The 15469-nt window shown below is 54.5% G+C and overlaps 1 protein-coding gene across 2 annotated transcripts in view; it reads left to right on the plus strand.

Annotated features, from left to right (window-relative positions):
* Positions 1–12948, plus strand: part of Grik5 (glutamate ionotropic receptor kainate type subunit 5) — a 55841-nt gene extending 42893 nt beyond the window's left edge. For both annotated transcript variants that reach the window (XM_051207171.1, XM_051207172.1), the window contains exons 16-20: positions 6219–6384; positions 6702–6927; positions 8454–8582; positions 8674–8795; positions 12283–12948. In XM_051207171.1, coding sequence (XP_051063128.1) covers positions 6219–6384; positions 6702–6927; positions 8454–8582; positions 8674–8795; positions 12283–12708 — 1069 coding nt within the window. In that variant the 3' untranslated portion in view covers positions 12709–12948. The remainder of the gene's footprint in view (positions 1–6218; positions 6385–6701; positions 6928–8453; positions 8583–8673; positions 8796–12282) is intronic.
* The last annotated feature ends 2521 nt before the right edge of the window (positions 12949–15469 follow it).

Raw genomic sequence — 15469 nt, forward strand, 5'->3', positions numbered from 1 at the left:
TGCAAGACAAGACTGGCGTTGCCGTCACCGTCTGTGACGTTGCCCTGGTTGTGTCCTGGGTAAGAGTCATTTCCCCTGGGACCTGCACCAGGAAGCTCACGCCAGCCACCACTCGTGATGCCTGGCCCGCATCTTTTAAAAATATGTTTCGTCTCTGTGTGTGTGTGTGTGTGTGTGTGTGTGTGTTCATGTGTATGCAGGTACATATGTGTGTACAGGAACAGGTGCATCCATGTACACGAGGGCTTCTTTGTCAGTGGTGATGGGGTTCCTATTTTTGGTGTGTGTGATGGATGCGGTGTACACGAGTGGGCACATACATGCATACGTGCAGTTATCTGTGCTCAAGGGTGCAAGAGTGTGTGGAGGCCAGAGGTGGACACTGAACGTCGCTCTCTGTTGCTCTCCACTCAATTTATTTATTTATTTATTTATTTATTTATTTATTTATTTATTTTTGAGGCAGGGTCTCTCACTGAACCTAGAGTTTGCCAATTTAATGAGAACAAATAACACTCGTGGTATGCACCTGTCAGCCTGAGTTCAATCCCAAATCCTACAGAAAGGTGGAAAGAGAGAATCAACTTCAGGGTTCCCCTCTGTCTGCATGTACACTGTGGTGTGCACATAATCCACATCACACGCGCGCGTGTACACACACACACACACACACACACACACACACAATAACAACAGACAACCAAGCCACCAAGGCATGGAGGGGGCTGGGGATGCAGCTCGCTTGGTGGCGAACGTGCTTGCTTAGCCTGCATGAACATCTGGCTTCAGTTCCTATCGGTGTGTACACAGGGCCAGGTGTACACTCGTGTTCTCAGCCCTGGGAGATACAGGCGGGAGGGTCTGGTCAAGGTCATCCTTGGCTACACACTGAGTTTGGAGAACGCCTCAGCAATAAAAGAGCTTGTCTTAAAAAGAAGAGGGATGGGTCTAGGAATATAGCTCAGTATGGAACACTTGGCCAGGGTGCTGAAGGCCCCGAGTTTAATACCGAGCACTGGAAAAACAGAAATGCAGATGGTATCTCTGTGTTCATTCCCACATCTGCTACAAAGATCGCTACCAATTTAGTGGTTAAAAGCGACATAAATGTCTTTCAGTTCCAGAGGTCAGCAAACTAAACTAGATCTGCCAGAGGCCCTGCTTCAGCAGGGGTTCGAGTCCCAAAGAGGCTGTGTGGAGCTGACAGTGGTTGGGGGATAGAGATGGGGATAATTACCATCTCAGGGTGAATCCAGATGGCTGCCAGTAGTGTTTAATTGAAAAACAGACTACACTTTTTTTTTTTTTTTTTTTTTTTTTTTGAGACAGGGTTTCTCTGTGTAGCTTTGGAGGCTGTCCTCGAATTCACTCTGTAGACCAGACTGGCCTCGAACTCACAGAGATCCACCTGCTTCTGCTCCCGAGTGCTGGGATTAAAGGTGTGCGCCACCACGGCTGGTTGTGATTTGTAGGGCTGGTGAGATGGTTCAGTGATTAAGAAAGCATGTAACACTCTTGCAGGAGACCCAAGTTAGTTCCTAGCACCCAAGTCAGTAGGCTCACAACTGCCTGTAACTGCAGTTCGAGGGATCCAACACCCCCTTCTGGCCTCCAGTGGCATTGCACTCACATGCACAGACATACACATTTTTTTTTTAAAGCTTTCAGTACAACACCCTAGCTGTAATGAGAAAAAGAGGGTGGTGTGATTGTTTGTTTTTTGTTTGTTTGTTTGTTTTATGAGTCAGGTCTCACTATGTAGACCAGGCTGGCCACAAACTCATAGTGCCTGGATTAAAGGCGTGCACTATGAAGCCCAGATAGGCGATGATGTGGTTTGCAGGTGGATAACATAAGAGCAATAAGCAAATGCTTGTGTATGAATATGTCAGAGGACAGAAACAAAGCAGGTGACATCTGTTTGTAATGAGTCAGTTTGGGATGCCGAGAAGTAAGGCCACTGATTGGAACATTGTTGACGCTCAGCGTTTGACACTTAGAAATACATGGCAAAGGATCGCGCTGGTGTCCGCGTGACTCACTGGGAACTGGTGCAGCTGGCCCGAGCACCGACTTGGTGACTCAAACACTGCAGGAACTGCTGTCCTTAATGCGATGTCCAGAAATGGAGAACATTTTTCAGCCGTTCCCCACACAGCAGCATCCATCCCTCAAGCTGAGTGAGAGCCACAGTCTGGAGATTTCAGTTTATATTGTGACCATGCAAGAAATACGTCTGTTTCCTCCATGGCAGAGTCAGGCTTAGGGAACTGTGCCCTCAGCTTTCTGTGCTGGTCAGGTCAGGATCCATGAGCCTCTTCATGGATCCAGCCAGCTTGGGCTGATTCTCTTGGGAATTCACCGTGTTCAGAATAGCTCAGTCCTATCTCCCTGTGCCCACCGCCACCACCTGTCCGCCATGTTACAGTTTCGAGGGCCAGTCTGACTCCTGGTGCATGCTAGGTCGTTTCTTAGTAGTGAATAGCATTGGCCTATGAGGTGGGTGCAGAGAAACTCTGTTCCCGGAGAGATTGTGCCATTCCACGGGCATCATGTCAGGGTTAGAGATTTGTGCTTGTAGGAAACTGTGTTTGTCACCCTTCAGTCCACTGACCCCTCAAGCCAGAACCTTCACGCATGCGCCAGGCAGAGGCCAGTGGCTTGTTCTCGTTAATGCCTGCTAAGGAACCAGGGAGGCCCTCTGGGGTCTGCGGCCTGCAGCAGGAGGTCAGAGGTCAGGGTAGAATGAATGGCTGCCCTGGGGTCCTGCAGCCAACCCCATTGTGTACCCCTTTTCCTTCTAGAGTCAGGCAATGTCACTAAGACAGTGACAGTAAACACTTGCCTAGCACATTCTGTGTTATAGGTTAGCCCACTCTTCACCAAACCCTGTGGGTAAGAGCCAGCAGTGACGTGACCCACCCAGGTGAGGGCGCCAGAGCACAGCCTCAAGGTCGCCCAGTTAGCCGCCAGTAGAGCCAGGACTTGGGGATTTTCCAGTTCTTCCTGTTGCTGATTTCCAACTCACTTCCATTGTGGTCAGGGAATGTTCTCTGTAGGGCTTTCCTGCTTTTAAATTGATTGAGACTTCTTTCGCAGCTCTGTAGTAGGGTCTGTCTCGCTGTCTTGGGAAATGTTCCCTGCGCTTGCCCTGGAGATGGTGGGTGAAATGTTCTAGAAATGCCACTGAGCGTCAGTGGTTTGGGGTTGGTGTCCACAGCTGTTGCCTCCTCCTCACTGTTTCTCTGTCCAGTTGTCCTATCAACCACAGAGGAGGAAGTCGAGGCGGAGTGTCTGTCTCCCTGTGATCCTGGAGAACTCTGTTCTTCAGCTGTCAGTTTGCTATTTCACTGCTTTGGGTTTGCTCTCTCTCTCTCTCTCTCTCTCTCTCTCTCTCTCTCTCTCTCTCTCCCCACCCTTCTCTCTTTCTCTTGTTGAGGTTAGAGGTTGGAAAAATACTTTATCATTGAGCTAAACTCACAGCCTTTCATTGGTGAATTCCTGGCAGGTTCTGTACAGTTGAGCCACACCCCAGCCCCTCCCTGGGGGATTCTAGGCAGGGGCTCTACCACTGAGCCATACCCCCAGCCCCTCCCTGGGGAATTCTAGGCAGGGGCTCTACCACTGAGCCACGCCCCAGCCCCTCCCTGGGGGATTCTAGGCAGGGGCTCTACCACTGAGCTACACCCCAGCCCCTCACTGGGGGATTCTAGGCAGGGGCTCCACCACTGAGCCACACCCCAGCCCCTCCCTGGGGGATTCTAGGCAGGGGCTCTACCACTGAGCCACACCCCCAGCCCCTCACTGGGGGATTCTAGGCAGGGGCTCTACCACTGAGCTACACCCCAGCCCCTCACTGGGGGATTCTAGGCAGGGGCTCCACCACTGAGCCACACTCCCAGTCCTCACTGGGAGATTGTAGGCAGGCATTCTTCTGTGGAATCAGTTTTTGCTTTACAACTTTTGTTTTGAGACTTTTTAACTTTAAAAAAAAAATTGTCTTTATTGCCAGGCAGTGGTGAGGCCCGCCTTCAGTCCTAGCACTTGGGAAGCAGAGGCAGGCATATCACTGTGAGTTCAAGGCCAGCTTGGTGACAAATACTTTGACCCCCTGAGCTGTCTCTTGGCAGCCCTGCTTTGAGTTTTGGAGGCTCTGTGATTATGGGCACTGATGCCTGGGATTGCTTCGCTCTCTTGTGCTGTCCCCTCCGTCATCTGACCTTGCGTCTCAGTCCTGGCCCCAGTGTTTGTTCTGAACTTAGCATTACACTACAGCTTTTGGACTCCTAGTGTTTACATGGTGAATGGCTTACCCATCATTTTATTCCAGTCTACATGGATCAGTGTGTGTGTGTGTGTGTGTGTGTGTGTGTGTGTGTGTGCTCAAGTGTGTTATGAAATTTTACTTGATTATATTATGTAGATGGATGGCTATTTTCTCTGCGTGTGGTATGTGTACCACATGTGTGCAGTCCCCAGAAAGGGCAGAAGAGGGCATCAGGTCCACTGGAACCAGAGTCAGGTGGTTGTGAGCTGCCATGTCAGTGCAGGGAATCAAACCTGTGTCCTCTAGTAACCCTCAGCTAGCTCTTCAGCCCTCCCACGTGTTTGTTATTGAACCTACTGAATACCTCTGCTTGGAAGAAGCTCACAAGATTCTCCACCCTGTGTGAGCCCTGCGGGGTTGCTCTTTGCTTTGTTCTGTCCTCCTGGGGTCTCACCTCACCCACCCACACACACTGATACTCAGCAGAAGGTTCAAGCGCACCCTATGCTTCCAGAACACCCCTCTTTGTGTGCGTCTCTTCTTTTGAGTGTTCTGTCCCAGTCAGTCATCGGCACGCCCGTTGAAGCCTCGTCTCCGTCCCCTCAACTTCCAGGGCTGTTGCTTTGTCCTCCCCTGTGGCTTAGTTCATGGATTAAATACAACCACATATCTGAGACAAAAGCCAGGCTCAGCACGTGTTACAGTGTTACAGTGTTACAGTTCCACGGCTCCATACCTATCTGGCCTCAGTCCTAAGGTGGTTTCCTCTGCAGGCTGGGCCTGGAAGCACAGGCCTGTAACCCCAGCTGTTTAGGAGACTGACACTGGAAGATGCTGAATTCTAGCCTCACCAACACATTCAAAGCCAGTTTGGGCAACATCATGAGATGCCAGCTCAAATTTAAAATGTGGGAGCTGCCGGGCAGTGGTGGCGCTCGCCTTTAATCCCAGAGGCAGAGGCAGGCAGATCTCTGTGAGTTCAAGGTCAGCCTGGTCTGCAGAGGGAGTTCCAGGACAGCCAGGCGTACACAGAGAAACCCTGTCTCGAAAAACAAACAAAATATGGGGTAGAGAGAAAAGCTCAGTGGTTAAGAGCACTGGCTGCTCTTACAGAGTCTGGAGTTTGGTTCCTAGCACCCACCTTGGGTAGCTCATACACACCTGTTACTCCAGCTCCTGGGGATCCATTTCCCTCTTCTGGCCTCCATGGACACAGCATGCCATGACCATGGTGTACTTAAACATACACCATATAAAACACTCATGAACTGAAAAATATATAGGTAGATATAGATATATTTTTCTAAAAATGGTTAGGAAGCCAGGCCGTGGTGACACATGCCTCAATCCCAGCACTAAAGAGACAGAGGCAGGTGGATCTCTGTGAGTTCAAGACCAGCCTGGTCTACAAGAGCTATTTCCAGGACAGGCTCCAAAGCTGCACAGAAACCCTATCTTGAAAAACCAACAAAATAAATATATAAAGCTAGGAATGTATCCCAGTGGCAGAAAACTTGCCTTGAATCCCCCCAGTGAGGGGCTGGGGTGTGGCTCAGTGGTAGAGCCCCTGCCTAGAATCCCCCAGTGAAGGGCTGGGGTGTGGCTCAGTGATAGAGAGGTAGCCTAGCATGCTTGTTCCATTCTGTGTTCGGCTAAATATTTTCTCTATTCTGTCCAGCTTTTTTAGCTGCTTACATTGAGAGTATATTTCCAGACCATCTTTCTCTCTTTTACCTGGAATCGGAAGTTTCTGGAAGCTGTACTTAACCCAGGGAGTGAAGCTCCAGAACTCCATTCCTGGCCTCTGCCCTAACTAGCAGGCACTGAGCTAGTTGAACGTCAGAGCCACTGGGGTCAAGGGTCAGGAGGAGCCACTCAGGAGGGGGCCATGGTTACAGGTGAAGGTGCAAGAGATGGCTCCGGCTTGTAGCTGACGCTTCCCACCCCTCAGGTGGGCCTTCACTTTGATCATCATCTCCTCCTACACGGCCAACTTGGCTGCCTTCCTCACGGTGCAGCGCATGGAGGTGCCGGTGGAATCAGCTGACGACCTGGCGGATCAGACCAACATTGAGTACGGCACTATCCACGCCGGCTCCACCATGACCTTCTTCCAGGTGGGGTACCCCTAGAACCCCTCGGGCTAGGTGTGAGGGCAGTGGACATGCCTGACCCTGGCAGAGGAGAAGTGCCACCTGGGAGACACTGGCTTTCCTCCAGTGAATGGAAACGTGGAGAAAGATGGGGATCTAATGTGAGCCAGTACTGGGCGGCGGCGGCGGGGTGGAGGAGGCTGCTGGGAGGGTGGGGCCAAGGAGCGTGGGCTGTCAGGGGGAAGGGGCGGGGCTTCACGGTGGGAAGGTGAGGGGACAGGGCTCACGGGAAGCCTTCAGAGTGGCCCTCGCCCATCTTCCTTCATACTCCCTCTGCCAAGAACTCGCGGTACCAGACATACCAGCGGATGTGGAACTACATGCAATCGAAACAGCCTAGCGTGTTCGTCAAGAGCACGGAGGAAGGAATCGCCCGAGTCCTCAACTCTCGCTATGCCTTCCTGCTGGAGTCCACCATGAATGAGTACCACCGGCGCCTCAATTGCAACCTCACCCAGATCGGGGGCCTCCTCGACACCAAGGGCTATGGCATCGGCATGCCGCTGGGTATGGGCATGGCTGAGCTTGGAATGTGAGAGATGTGGGGGCGTACCTACCAAGATGTGTGAGGGAGCCCAGGACTATCCCGGGCCCTCGGCAAGACAAGCAGCCTTGCCATGTGGCCCTGGGCAGGTGTGGCCACCATCCTGAGACTCTGTACTTTAACATGTAAGAAGTAAGCACTGAAGCCACTGAGCCGCGGCCGCCGGGGCATGTTAAGGGAACTGAGGTGACTTTGCATGTACACCTCAGGAAACGTGAGCTCTGAGGCACAGCTCCTTCCTGGGAGACAGAACGTAGGTGTGTTCGTTTTTTAGTTCTTTGAGACAAGGATTCACCTTCAAGTAGGTCTGGGTGTAGATGAGGATGACCTTAAAGCTCTTGACCCTCCCACCTCTACCCCCCACACACTACAGACATGTAGTGCATGTATCACCTTGCTTAGCTCTACCACCGTGCTGGACTGTATCACCATGCTCCTCTAGGACTTGGCTGTCTTTGCTTCATATTCTTCACACCCAGCCTACCTTCTAGCTCAGAGCAGCTATTCAGAAGGAGCGAGGGAGGAACAGTTTATACTTCAGGGTACACTGTTTCAGTGCCCAGCGCTAGAAGCCCAAACACTAGCTTGTCTCCAATGCTTGGTAATGTTTTCCTGGGTGCTTACTCTCCCCACCCAGGATCTGGCCCACGGGTGCCTGATACACACTAACCATCTCCACTTGGGTGTGGCTGATACACACTAACCATCTCCACTTGGGTGGCTGATACACACTAACCATCTCCACTTGGGTGGCTGATACACACTAACCATCTCCACTTGGGTGGCTGATACACACTAACCATCTCCACTTGGGTGGCTGATACACACTAACCAATTCCACTTGGGTGTGGCTGATACACTAACCATCTCCACTTGGGTGTGGCTGATACACACTAACCATCTCCACTTGGGTGTGGCTGATACACACTAACCAATTCCACTTGCCCTTATCGCTCTCCTGCCTGGCATTCAGCAGGTGCTTCAGAATAGAGAGCCCCCCCCCAACACATGAGAGGGAGGAGGGGGTATACAGAAGCAGGAGGATGGGGATCCACTCAGCCAGCTGCCCAGTGTCCTTCCAGGTGACAGACAGAGCCGTGTCCTATTGCAGCAAGAAATGACAAGTGCTGTGGACAGATGTGGTGGTAGAGATGGACAGGGAGTGGAGGACTTGGTGCCATTTTGGATAAGGTGGCCAAAGAAGACTCGTGAGGAGCCAGTGTGCAAGCAGAGAGGGGGGGGGGGAGGGGAGGGGAGAGGAAAGGCATTGCAGGCAGAAGCCAAGGCTTTGTCTGGCAGACACGGGGCCCTGTCAGAACGGGGCTCCTAGGGATGGATAGCAGCCCCATGGCAGAGAACCTCGTCTTGGAGAGGCCTGACCTCTCTTGGCTATTGTGTGATGAGATCGGGTAGAAGCTGGGTGAGGTGGCAGGGTAGGTGGGGTCTGGGGTAGTGGGGCTCATGGCGATGTCCTCATGTGCCCGGCCAGGCTCCCCGTTCCGGGATGAGATCACGCTGGCCATCCTGCAGCTCCAAGAGAACAACAGGCTGGAGATCCTGAAGCGGAAGTGGTGGGAGGGCGGCCGGTGCCCCAAGGAGGAGGACCACAGGGCCAAAGGTCAGCCACGCCTTCCTGGGCTTGCCCCTGCCCAGACACGCCTGGGGCCGGTGCCCACACTGCGCTTCCCCTGGCTGTTCCCACCCTCCAGGTTTGGGCATGGAGAACATTGGAGGCATTTTTGTCGTGCTCATCTGTGGCCTCATCATTGCTGTCTTCGTGGCGGTCATGGAATTCATCTGGTCCACTCGGAGGTCAGCGGAGTCCGAGGAGGTGAGGACGTGGGCTGTGGTTGGAGGTGGAGTACGGGAGACCCCAGGGACATTAAGGGCCCAAAGTGGTGGGAGGAGAGGGAGGAGGTAAGAGGCGGGGAGGGGCCAGGGAGCCAGGAGGTAAGGGAGAAGCCAAGGAGCTCCTGGTTAGATGAAGGAGGTCCCAGCAGAGGTGACAGATCAGAGAACTAGACAAACAACTTAGGATATGGGAAAGGACAGAGGAGGGAAGGAGAGCCTGGACAGCCATGAGAATTCAAGGACCCACCAAAGAAAGGGTGTGGAAGACCCTTTCTACAAAAGAATCAGCTGGTGCGGTGGTGCCCTGAGGAGGCAGAGGCCAGCCCACGGGTCAACCTTTCAGGGCTGTCCTCATCTACACAGTGAGTTCAAGCTGAGCTTGAGCCACAGGACATCCTGTTTGAGAGAGGGACAGACAGACAGAGCATAGTGGCTCCAGCCCTTGAGAAGCTGAGGTAGGAAAACTGCTATAGTTTGCCTCAGCCTCTCAAGTGGTAGCTGAAAAGTTTCTACACCCTGATAACCCTCTCCGCCAATGCAGCAATCCAAATCAGACCAAATCAAATTGAATTAGAAAGAGCCCACATAGCCTGGCATTGGTGGCACACGTCTTTAACCCCAGCATTCAGGAGGCAGAGGCAGGCGGATCTCTGTGAGTTCAAGGCCAGCCTGATCTACAGAGCTAGTTCTAGGACAGCCTCCAAAGCCACACAGAGAAACCCTGTCTCGAAAAACCAAAAGAAAGAAAAAGAGAAAAACGCCCACATTTAATGTGCTCCCAGGTGGCCTTCCAGTCCCCCAGAAAATCACGAATCTGTTCTCTAGGGGGGGCAGTTTAAATACCCTGTGGGAGTGGTCTTGAGCATCTCGGGGGGGAGGGGCCGTCATTTGTGGGCTTTCTGGGATGCAGCAGGGTTTGGAGGGAGATGGGGGAGAGGGCCTGGGTGCCAGGGGCTGGGGCAAAGGTTTCACCATAACTGTAGCATTGCAGGAGTGCCGATCGCACCCATCTAAGACTGTGCCGTTAAGGGGCAGCTCTTATCCTTGCGGTCCCTGAGAGGAGGGCCACACACCAGGGGAGGGAAGCGGTGTGAGGAAGTGGTAGGGCCGTCTTCATTACGGTTTCTGGTTTCCCTGGAAGAGATGGCGCAGAGAGTAAATGCAGCAGGGGAGGGAACGGAGGATCTAGGATATGAGAAAAGGAGGGACTCGCTGGTTTGGAGCACGTTGGCGGGCTTGGGACATGGGGGCTGTCTTTTTTTTTTTTTTTTTTTTGTATTTGTGTTATTAAGGATAGAACCCAGGGCCTCACAAGTGCCAGGCAACGAAGCCCTTCACTGGTAGTTTCTAGGCAGATGCTCTATTAATGAGCTGCATCCTCAGCTGTATTTTTACTTTTTATTTTTTTATTCTGCTTGAGGCAGGGTTTCTCCGTTCCTGAAATAGGCCCTAGCTGTCCTGAAACTGTAGACCAGGCAGGCCTCGAACTCACAAAGAACCCCCTGCCTCTGCCTCCTGAGTGCTGGCATTAAAGGTGTGTACCACTACCACTGGGCCTATTTTTAGATTTTAAGACAGGGTCTCACTAAGTTGCTCTGTCTGGCCTGAAATCCATCCCTTAGCCCCCTGCCTCAGTCTCCTAAGAGGCTAGGGTCCACAGGTCTGCAGCCCCAGGCCTCTCTGGATTCACTACTGTTTAGTTTGTTGTGGAGGGTGGCTCAGCCCTTTGCTGGTTCTGAGAGGGACAGCCTTCCCCCAGCTGTAGGATCCTAAGACATCAAACACCCTGAGACTAGAATCAAAGCATAATGCATACACTTAGTGACGGCTGGCAGGAGGCCTCGGTTCCTCGAAGGAGAGCCTGTTCAGGGTTGCTTAAGTGCCCTCCTGCCCGGCACCACACATCCTCCAGAGCAAGCGATCCAAGAGAGACCAGGGCAAGAGAGATTCTGTTCACATCCTGTCACTCGGCGCCATCCTGATGTAACGCCGGAGAGGGCCATGGCCAAGGGGTGGGATGTACCATGAGGTGCCATAACTAACTCCCATGTGTGCGACCCCCACCCCAGGCCAAGAATATTTTTTTAATTTGTGAGTTTGGATGCCAGTGTGGAGGTCAGAGGTCAACTTTGAGGAGTCTGTTCTCTCCCTCCACCATGCGGGGCCCAGAGATGGACCTTAGGTCACCAGCCTCAATGGCCAAGCCATCTCTGTAACCCTGGTTTGGTGTTTGGAGACAAGGTCTCGTTATGTAGCCCTCACTGGCCTTGAACTCTCTAGCTAACTCATGCTGCCCTGTCTCAGCTTCCCAAGGCACGGGCGACCCAAGTCTGTAGTGGTGTCCCACGTGGGTGTCGGGCAATGAAGTACAAGGCCAAGTGTCCAAGCATACACTCCTCCCTCTCCAAAAGGCAGAGCCCACGCATAGGCGTCCCTGGCCCTTTCCTCCCCCCTCACCATTTCTCAGCAAACCTTGTGGGCTGTGCCAGCACAGGACAACCCAGAGGCCTCTCACACCCCTCTGCCCCAGCCTGTTCCAGCAGGGGTTCTACTACAGCCTCCCTACAGGGCTCCCTGCTCACCCTGGCTCTCCAGGACAGCCTGTTCTCTGCACAGCTCAATCGGCCCAATGAATGAAAGCCGGCAGCTGTCTATTTCTATTCTCCTGTGGCTGCTATTGGGCCCTGGAGTAAACAGAGATTCTTGTCAGGGCCTAATGGCCTTACCCAGATGGTCCCGCCCTCTGGCCTGCCTCCTTTGCTCACCCCAGAACCTCTGCATTGAGTCTTGTATTAAGAGGCTCACCCAGCCTTCACATAGAGGGTCTCATTGAGGGCTTCCTGTCGGTGTTCTCTCAGAAGTCAGCATCCTGCCCATCCATACTCTACGTCTATTTTATTTCTCTCCCAAGCACTTATCTGACCGAATGTGTATGTTTACATTTGTTGATTTCTGCCTCTGCATACTTGAGGGTTGGGCTCAATTTTTTTTTTTTTTAATTCTTTCCATTTCTGGGGGTGGAACCCAGAACCTTACACGTATTGGGTAAACCCTCTGCCACTAACCCAAGTCCCAAGGGCCAGGAATTCTTTTATTCTTTGTTGTAACTCGGGGTGCCCAGATCAGTGCCTGGCACTCCGTAAACTATGCCTTGCAATAATGTGGGGTAGAAGTAGGATGGAGGGGTTGGGGCAGGCAGAAAATAGTGTGTGAAAAGGCAGGAGCTAGAGAATGAAAGGCAGGTTCAGGAACAAACCCAAGGAAAGATAGAACTGAGAGGCGTGTGTGTGTGTGTGTGTGTGTGTGTGTGTGTGTGTGTGTGTGTGTGTGTTACAGAAAATAAGCATTGGCTAAGGGAACAAAATTGGGGGGAGGGTGAGGAGTGGGTAGGAGAGGGGGAAGGTGCAGAAAGGGGGCGTGGAGGGAGGGCACCGAGTGCCCCGCGGTGACCGCCCTGCCGCCCGCAGGTGTCGGTGTGCCAGGAGATGCTGCAGGAGCTGCGCCACGCCGTGTCTTGCCGCAAGACCTCGCGTTCCCGCCGGCGCCGGCGCCCGGGCGGCCCGAGTCGGGCCCTGCTGTCGCTGCGCGCAGTCCGCGAGATGCGACTCAGCAACGGCAAGCTCTACTCGGCCGGCGCGGGCGGGGACGCGGGCGCGCACGGGGGTCCGCAGCGCCTCCTGGACGACCCCGGGCCTCCCGGGGGGCCCCGGCCCGCGGCTCCCACGCCCTGCACGCACGTGCGCGTCTGCCAGGAGTGCAGGCGCATCCAGGCGCTGCGGGCTTCGGGGGCTGGGGCCACCCCACGTGGCCTGGGCACCCCAGCCGAAGCCACCAGCCCGCCCCGGCCGCGGCCAGGCCCTACCGGACCCCGCGAGCTGACCGAGCACGAATGACCGTGGACGGGGCCGGGCGTGCGCCCCAACCGACTGCAGGGACGCGATGCGCCCCAGGTGGACAGGAAGCCGCGATTTTGCCTTCAGTTCCCGGTGAATTCCGAGCCCGGCTCCGGAGCCGGCCTGCGCCCCCTAGTGGACTCAAGCGAGGGTGTCGCGAACACCCGCATCCCATCCCGCGCCGAGGGCGGGAGGAGCGCAGAGACCGAGGACTCCAAGGGCTGGGGACTGTGGGGGCCGCTCCTGGAGTTGGAAAGCGGTCCGCGGGGAGGACCCCAAACTGGGACTGCTCGGACGCCCCAAGACTTGACACGGCTCTCCACACTTCTGGAGGTGGGGAGGGCCTCTGCACATGTGGGTGTCCCCTGGTGCCCCTCCTCCCTTCTCTTTCTCTCTTTTTTTGGGGGGAGAAACCTCAGCATTTCTATGAGACGCCCCCAGGGAGAGGGTCAGTTGGGCCCCTATACCTCCCCCTGCCACATCTCAGTCCCTGTTGGAATAAAAAAAGAACAAAATCCCAAAACTGGGGATAGGTGGGTTTCATTTTCTGGGGGTGGGAGGTCAACGGGCGTTTTTGGACCCTGCGAGTCTGCTGAGGACAAGAGATTTGCACGCTCGCCGCCTTTGGCAACGACGACAAACATGCGGGTCAGCTCAGGTCCCAGCAGCCGCCCCCTCTCCATTGACCTTCGCTCAGGACAGAAGGAGGCTGCGACAGAGACCCTGAGACAGATGGGAGATGCAGGATCTGGAAGGGCGGAGACACTGGGAGGGAACACGCGGACCGAGTGGGGCCAGATGGGCCGGGGGATGGGAGAGCCTGGGAACTGTGTGTTAAAGCCTGGGTGGCGCCTATAGTGTCGGTGTGGGACTGGGTGGGCTACAGTGAACTGAGAACTTGGGGGTCGCACGTGTGAGCCTCCTTCAAGAGCGACTGGTCCTTGAACTTATAGGTCCCTGCCCAGCCCTCAAGCGGGGGGGGGGGGGGGAAGAGGGCTGGTTGAGCGGGGAGAAGGGTGGGTCTGCCTTCTGTCCCCGCCTTCCTCGCCACTGTGGAGAAGAAAGGACGGCTGAAGGTCACACAGCCTGAGCCAGATCGAGGCCGAGCAGGAAAGGGACAGAGCTGCCGCGGGGGTGGGGGAGATGCAGCCGGATAGGGAAGCGGAAAAAGATCTTGAGGACAGAACGGGTGAGGACTGGAAAGAGAGGCGAGAAGAGGGGGGCAGTGACGTCGCAGAAGGGGACGCGGGGCGGGGGGGCGGGGGCGACTCAAATGCAAGGAAAGGTAAAGGGCCCGGGGAGTTGAGGTGACAGACAAGAAGTCATAGAAAGCTAAAGGGAGACCGAGGGGGACCCGAACGAGGAAGAGAACACGATTAAGAAGCTTGGGCCCGCCCTTCAGGCTAGGCAGGAACTCGGGAGCTGTCCGTTTCAGCACCCCGCTGCCCGCCTGGCGCGCAGCAGCCCGGAGTCCGCTCAGCCTTCCGTGGTCCCCTGGCTGAAGGCCACGTCCCAAAGCCCCCCACCCTGCACCTCCATGCAGGCTGCTGCACGCTGTGTCCTCGGTCTCCACTTGGCCGATTCTGTGTCTCAGACTCTCGCTGTGAGTGTCATTCCAGGCCAGCCCCAACATCTTTGCCGGCTCCATCTAAGAGGCTGATCAATCACCCTGCCCCGGGGCTATGGTTACGGATTTTTCTGGTACCCCTCCCCGTATACCAATAACACGAGACCCTCTTCTAGGGTCTGTCCTCAGTTGAGTTTCTCCCCGTTTTATCTCTAAGTCTCTGCCCTCTGCCCAGCTCTCTGAGGTTCCCCGTGTCTCTGCCACCCTCACTGAACCTGCTACGGTCTCTCTGCTTTTTGTTTTTATCTCTGCCTTTGCGGATCCCTTCTTCTCTGTCTTGAGTCTAACTCCGGCTCTGGGATGGCTCCTGCCTGTATCTCTCCCCTTCCACCTGTCCCTATGAGCTCTCATCCTCCTCCATCCCGGTGACCTTCTGAAGTATTCCCTCCCCCCTCTACTTCTGCAGAGCACTGGGAGCGTGATACATCAGTCATCAGTCTAGCCAGGCTGGTGTCTGAGAAGGGATTGCATGAGAGAGCCTGAGTCTGTTTCTGGGGTGGGATGGGGGTGGCTCTAGGATCTAGGGAACCCTCCCCAGCCTTCCCTGCCTCTCTAAACCCTGTCCTCTGTGGATGAGCCACAGACCTCCATATTGAGAGAAGGGAGGGACAAATGTTGGTAACAGCCCCTGCATCCCAGGGGTAAGGAACAGACTTGAGGAAGGGGTGTCTGAGAACAGTGCACCTGAGTTGAAAGATGGGGCTCCTCCTCTTTCTTCCCATCTCCATGGCAACAAGCCTGATCTGCAGGCCCAACCTCCTTTGCTGCAGAGTCAGCCTCCCTGTTACCATGGCAACAAGGGACAGCAGGGGAGACGAACAGGCCAGAGAACAGGGTTGTGATGAAGCTCTAGATGCTAGGGAGAGCCCTCTTCCTGCTTCTACTGTGGTCCTATCTATTCCTGCCCAAGGCCATCTCTCTGTGTCTCTGCCCCTCTCTGGGACTTTCAGCCTTTTGAATGTCCCCTTGAGGTCAGGATCCTCTGAATCCTCCACCTCAGCACCATTTTACCGTTTTCTCCTCCTCCTCCTTATTTTGAACAAGGTCTTACTGTGTAGCCCTGGCTGCCTGGGAGCTTGCTATCTACTATCTAGGCCAGGCTGGCCTTGAACTCACAGAGATCTGCCAGCCTGT

The sequence above is a fragment of the Phodopus roborovskii genome, unplaced genomic scaffold (assembly GCF_943737965.1).
Source record: "Phodopus roborovskii unplaced genomic scaffold, PHOROB, whole genome shotgun sequence".
Classification (NCBI taxonomy): domain Eukaryota; kingdom Metazoa; phylum Chordata; class Mammalia; order Rodentia; family Cricetidae; genus Phodopus; species Phodopus roborovskii.